Source organism: Rhagoletis pomonella, unplaced genomic scaffold (assembly GCF_013731165.1).
Source record: "Rhagoletis pomonella isolate Grant_MI unplaced genomic scaffold, Rhpom_1.0 Rhpom_scaffold_00004, whole genome shotgun sequence".
Taxonomy (NCBI): Eukaryota; Metazoa; Arthropoda; class Insecta; order Diptera; family Tephritidae; genus Rhagoletis; species Rhagoletis pomonella.
Window position 1 is genome coordinate 73929523 of NW_023458558.1, and position 6544 is coordinate 73936066.

Below are 6544 nucleotides of genomic sequence, written 5' to 3' on the forward strand. Positions count from 1 at the left end.
GATAACCAGATATTGAACTGGCCCTAAGTATGTGTACCATATAATAACATTAGCAAAATGGTTGTTAATTTTATTTTACTTGAATTTAACCGAACCGAACGAGACTATCCAACCCGCCATATTTTTTGAATCATAAAATTTTCACAATACGCAGTTGAAACAGTACAGACAAATAAATAAATATTTGGCGCTTACACTTTTGATAGTGCTTGGCCGAGCTTCTCCTCCGATTTGGGGATTGCACCTTGATGTTGTCACACAAATGGGACAGTTTTACGTCGGCTTCGAATAGCAAATGGTTTTAATGAAAAGCTTTTTTTTTATGGGAAAAATATACTCGGAGGGCTGCCATTGTCTGCCTAAGAACGACCGCTTTTAGAAAAAAATCTTTTTTTTTATGTCGCTCGGACCAGGGTTCGAAACCTAAACTTGGCAGTACGAACCTCTAACATTGCCATAGCAAAATTAAATTTTAATTTAATGCAATATTTATATGGTCTCTGTAAATGATAAAAATTTAATTTTCTTAACATAGTCAATTACGATTTAACGATTTATTAAAAACATAACATTTACAACCATAGTTAGGACGATTTTGATATCGTTATTTTAACAAAAGTCAAATTTGTCCTAATTAATATTTACAAAACATTGTTTTGGAATTTGTTCTAAGAATGAAATAAATTGAACAGTAACATTGCCCCTAAAAACACAAAACTATGCTGTTTTAATTGGCTGGACCCACTTGAAGTCTCTCTGAAGTCCACCCTGCAGCTATCGTCAGCATATTTAGCTGGGCCCATACAACCTGCGTAGCTCATAACATATGCCACGTAGTGCTGCTCGAAAACGCCACGAATCAGATTCGCACTCGGCCCATTTGCGAATACTATAACATCCTCACCACCATGAGTCTCATCCTTTAACGGCAATGTGGCTCTGTGACGATATGTCGGTGACATACGTTGTTGCGCTGTGAATGACTCAAGAGGTAACCAAACAGTCCCAGCCGCTCCAACACTACCATTCGCTAAATGATCGTAATATCCTGGACCATTAGCGTACGAAATAGTCTCGTACACTATGCGATCAGTGGTCTTGTTGGCGAAGCCGAGAATATCAGATCCTCGTGTTGGGTAACCATTAAGCGTAACCGCGTGGGAGTGGTCGGCTGTTACAAGAATAAGAGTCTCATCGTCGTCGGTGAGATCTAGCGCTCCTTGAACTGCCATATCAAATTCGAGTACCTCTCGCATGGCAGCGCGAGCGTAGTTCTGGTGATGTGCCTGATCGATACGACCACCTTCCACCATGAGCACGAAACCCTGAAAATGAAATTTAAGTTGCGGTAAATGGTAACGTGATATCTGTATGTTTTCACCTTAGATTTGTCACCACGCTGGAGCACTTTTATAGCTGCCTGTGTCATCTCTTTTAAAGAGGGTTCACCGTCTTGACGTCCAACTGCATAAGTTATGTGGTTGTTGCGGAAAAGACCCATCAAGTAATCCGTTTCTTGAAAGTTGACCTCATTTAGCTCCTCCAGGGATTGTACAAACACACTCGATTCGTTATTGTGATGTTTTAGCCATTCCTGCACCAGGTTGCGACCATCTCCGCGAATGCAAACTATCTCGTTATCACCTTCGAAGCGAACCGTGTTCGGCTCGTTGGCGCGCGGTACACCCATCGGCGACAATCCACCTCCCATAATTACATTTAATTTATTTCCAGGCGCATTTTCAACTAATTGGCGGGCGACGTCTGCATACTTTCCTACTGATTCTGCTGGTACAAGGGTGTCGCACTCCCAGTCGCGATTGTAGATGTGTGCATAGGTGGCAGACGGTGTGGCATGGGTGATGCGAGTCGTGGTTACGACGCCAGTGCGTTTGCCCTCTGCTTGTGCCCAGTCCATTATAGACTTCAAACGTCCTTGATTGCTATTCGTTTTAGAACGTGTCGTATCCAAGCCAATGACGCCATAGTCAGTTTTGCTACCACAAAACAATGCAGTTGCCGTTCCAGCAGAATCAGGCACTTGTTTATCCACATTATAGGTCTATAAGCATGACTTATTACAAACTAGTACCTAGTGAAAATCGTATTTCTTATCTCACCTTGGACAATCCAGTGTAGGGAAATTCGTCAAATGCCAACAATTCTTCTTCACCAGAACCATGCTTCAGGTACTGTCCCTTAAAAATGCGTCCAGCTGTTATGGTTGATAATCCCATGCCATCACCGACGAAGATTATTATATTCTTGGCCTTATGAGTTTTCTCTTGCGACTTTTTGGCTACCTTTAGGTTCTTCCTAAGTTGTTTCATAGCGATTTCATGCCAAAATGCTTTATCTATAATAGAAAATGAAAAATATAAATGATCTGTAAGCAAACTATGTGAATATGATTTTGTAGTCCTACTTAAAGGCCCCGAACAATTTGAGATCTTATGAGCCGTTTTGTGACATATGTATTAGGGCGTGTCGAAAGTCTAATTTTTCTCAAGTTCCTTGGTAAAGTGAAAATATATTGTATCATGAAGTCAACAACAAGCCTGCAAAATATTGGTCTTTTATTTTTAATGTAGGAGCCCGCGAATCAACCGCCAAGTAACACACAGCACACTAGTCGAATAAGACCGATTCTTGTTAAAAATTCTGGATTCAGCAATAGGGTTTGGTACATATTATTAGATAATGAATCCGTTAACGCAAAAGTCAAATATCATTTCTCGCAGCCCTTTAACTTATCGTTAATCTCAAACTTTTCTTTTTGATGTGTATACATCTTTGGTTTCGGTAGGGTAAAATTTGCGAAGCTGTAACGCATAGCCCAGGAGAAAATTTCGAAGGGCTTAGCATGTGTAATGCAGCAGAAAATTTTTAATTTCAGTAGAAGCACCCTGTGTTTACTTGCTATTGCAAATGGTTGCATACATTTAGGCATATGCAGAGTAAGAGGAAATGCGGTTCAAATGATTATTACTTCCGACTATGTACCTATATTAATACATAGCCAAGTTTGTATGTACATACATATGCATGAACTCATTTGTTGCAAGTGGTTTCGATATTCGTAGCATGGATTTGGGCATAGGTTTAGTGGTCTATTAATAAAAAAAGAAGGCGAAAATTTTAACAATTCTGAAAACATTTTAACTGGGTCCGTTGAAAGCTGATGAACATATAAGGACATATGTATATATACATATGTATTATATAATAGCTCTGATCCAATACTTTTCGTGTAAAATCCTGTTAAAACGTCAAACGGCAAAACTACTATATTAAGCGAGAGTAAAAAGTGAGTAACAGGAAAATGTACGGGAACAAAAAAAGCATCGAGTAAAATCTTGCAACTTCATTTTCTACACAACTCTCCAAAAATCGCTCTCATTACAGAATTTTGGAGTACGCGATCATTTTTCCCGTAACTTCATGCAAGGTCGTGTAAACACCTGTAAGTTCATTGAGTACTTGATCAGAGCTAATATAAGATTGCCCAAAGAGAAGACGAGAGTAATATAAAAAGCCGAAGAAATGAATTTAGCTTCCCATTTTGCAAACAAAATATATATGTACTAGCTTATACCCGCGGGTTTCACCCCGCACTTTTATACAAATAGGAAAAATAATTTAATGATGTTAGATTTTATTTCTGTGCCCATTGCGTTATAGCTCGTTATTTTCTAAGCGAGTCAGGGTATTTAGGCCGTTTAAAACTATGAAATTATAAAATCTCCTCTCTCCTCCCTCTAAGTTTACCTTAAAAGGTTTCCTGGTATACGACGCGTGAACGTGAAACCTTCTTGGAGGTTCCACGGCGAGTTCTAATATTTCCAACTCAAATTTAGTAACCTGGCCTTGATAAAATACCACTCCTCATTACTGTAGCAAATGCCTCAAGAGAGCTTTAGATTATAAGGTCGAACCCGGCTCTCCCTTTTCCATTTAATGAAATTTATTCTGTCTTCCACAAACACTTCCAGGGATATGTGGCAAGAAAAAGTAAATTTGTACTGGAAGTGCCACGCCCCTTTTTCTTATAACCCTAATCTTCTTCCATGAATTTAGAATTGATTTTACATACCCCAGTACCAAGTCCCAGTACTCTGAACACCTCTAGAGATAAGCAGTATAAAACAGTAAATTTGTACGGCAGTACCATCTCCCCTTTTCGAATAACACAAATTCTTCTCTATGAGTATGGAATTAATTTTGTATACACATCTCGGTGCCAAGTTCCAGTCCTCTGCAATAAACACCTCCAGAGATATGCAGCATAGAAAAATCAATTTGCATGGGAGTTGCCACACCACCTTTTCCAATAACTCTCATTTTTCTCCATGAGTATGGTATTAGTTTCACACACATACATGCATACATATGTATTTTCATACCAAGCTTGAGTGCTTTACCCCAAACATTTGAAGAGATATGCAATATGAAACTTTCAGTCAGTATGGGAGGTGCTACGCCTCTTTTCCAAAAACGTTCATTTTTCTCCGTGAATATGAACATGATTTCACACAGTGTTGGCAAACTATTAATCTGATTAACGATTAAAAATTAACGATTAAAATGTTAATCGCGTTTAACGATTAAAATTAATTAGTCGTAATCAACTGTACGATTAATGATAACATTTTTTTAATAGTTAATCGTTAATCGCTGGCTGCGATTACGTTTAATTAATTTAAAACATTAATCGTTAATCCAATTAAAAATAAAATCTGATTAATTTGTCTAGTTTGTCCGAGTTTGAAACCAAACACCAGTTATAGTAATTATTTTGTGTTTTACGCTTATAAAAAGCACGTAATATAAAAAAATAATAATTATTATTATTAGTAATACATAAACTGGGAACTTTTACAAACCTAGTTTGTAAAACGTTTGTTGGTATACATATATCTTATTGAAAATGCACACCAAATTGCTTAGATTGATGAGGAAACCCGACTTAGCCATACTGGATTAACTTGCTTTGTGTGCACAGGAAAATTCCAGCATAACTTAATTAATCACCAAACCTACTTGGTCAAATTAAGAGTTAATGATTAAAAATTAATTTTTTAATCGCGGTTACGGTTAACTGTTTAGTCGGATTAAAATTAATCATGATTGACTGTAATCAGATTGAATTTAATCGAATTAATTAACTGATTAAAACTTCAACCGATTAATGGCAACATTGATTTCACATACATATCACTATACCAAGTTTCAGTTCTCTCCCACAAATACTTCCAGAGATATGTATGTAATATGAAAATTCCAATTTGTATGGGAGGGGCCTTGAGTTATCGGACTTACTTTCAGTCTAAGACCATCCTTCCGAAATGCGTAGTAAGTGTACTAAATTTCGTTCTGATCGGAAACCCGGTTAAGGAAGTAGCCCATTTTTCAGTCCAGGTCATAAACCATCTTTAATCGAAATTTCATTTTCAAACAGGTGGCAATTCTTAAAAAAGTAGCCTATTTTCCAGTCTATGTCATAAGCTATCTGTGTGCATAGTTTCATGTAAATCAGTTCAGGCATTTCCACGTATTAACTTAATTAAAGTTTCCTAATACGTGATAACTCTTCAAATAGTAGCCTATTTTCCAACATAGGTCATAAGCTATCTCTGTGCGAAATGTCATGTAAATCTGTTCAGTCGTTTCCGCGTATTAATTTAATTAAAACTTTTTTAACAGTAGGTCATATGCTATCTGCTTGCAAAATTTGATGCAAATCCGTTCAGACTTTTCCGCGTATTAATTTAATTAAACTTTTTTAGCAGGTGGTAACTCTCGTCGGCCGCTGGGGTGTAGTGGTAAGAAGTGCGCGCTTTCACTCATCAGCACTTGGGTTCAAGCCCTGGTCAAAGCAACACCGCAAAAAATATCGAAAAAGATTTTTCTTATCAGCGTTCGTCCCTCGGCAGCCAATGGCAAACCTCCGAGTGTATTTCTGCCATGAAAAAACAGCTTCTCATAAAAATACAATCGCCCTTCGGAGTCGTCGTAAAACTGTAGGTCCCTCCGCTTTGTGTGACAACATCAAGGCGCACGCCACAAGTCGGAGGAGAAGCTCGGCCAAACCCTAACATGTGTGTAAGCGCCAATCTATTATTACACTATGCGACAGTCAAAATCGGGATGGGATGAAACCAACGGGAAATGTTATATCGGTGAAAAACAAGTTATACGTGTCCCGGCGTTTCGCTGGGTCACGTCTAGGAATCGAGATATATATATAACTATCATATTGGGGAAATTGTCACCTTTGGTGGTCTTTTTTTGACATGACTCGAGAACCACTAGTCCGATTTTGCTCAAACAAAAAAATTAAAAATTACAATTCCTTTAATCTGTTCATATAACGTTTTTCTATATAATCAACATTTGGCCAACATTTTTGCCTAAAATATTACATTTTTTTAAAACTGTTGATTATATAGAAAAACGTTATATGAACAGATTAAAGGAATTGTAATTTTTAATTTTTTTGTTTGAGCAAAATCGGACTAGTGGTTCTCGAGTCATGTCAAAAAAA

At 37.5% G+C, this 6544-nt stretch overlaps 1 protein-coding gene across 1 annotated transcript; it reads right to left on the reverse strand.

The window, feature by feature from the left end:
• Window positions 1-535: 535 nt before the first annotated feature.
• LOC118738568 (alkaline phosphatase 4) lies at window positions 536-2356 on the reverse strand (the record flags this gene model as incomplete). Its single annotated transcript, XM_036469509.1, is given in 3 exon segments — window positions 536-1325; window positions 1382-2062; window positions 2121-2356. Coding segments are annotated over 3 exon segments (1574 nt in total), but the record flags the coding sequence as incomplete, so codon positions are not given.
• Between the last annotated feature and the right edge of the window lie 4188 nt (window positions 2357-6544).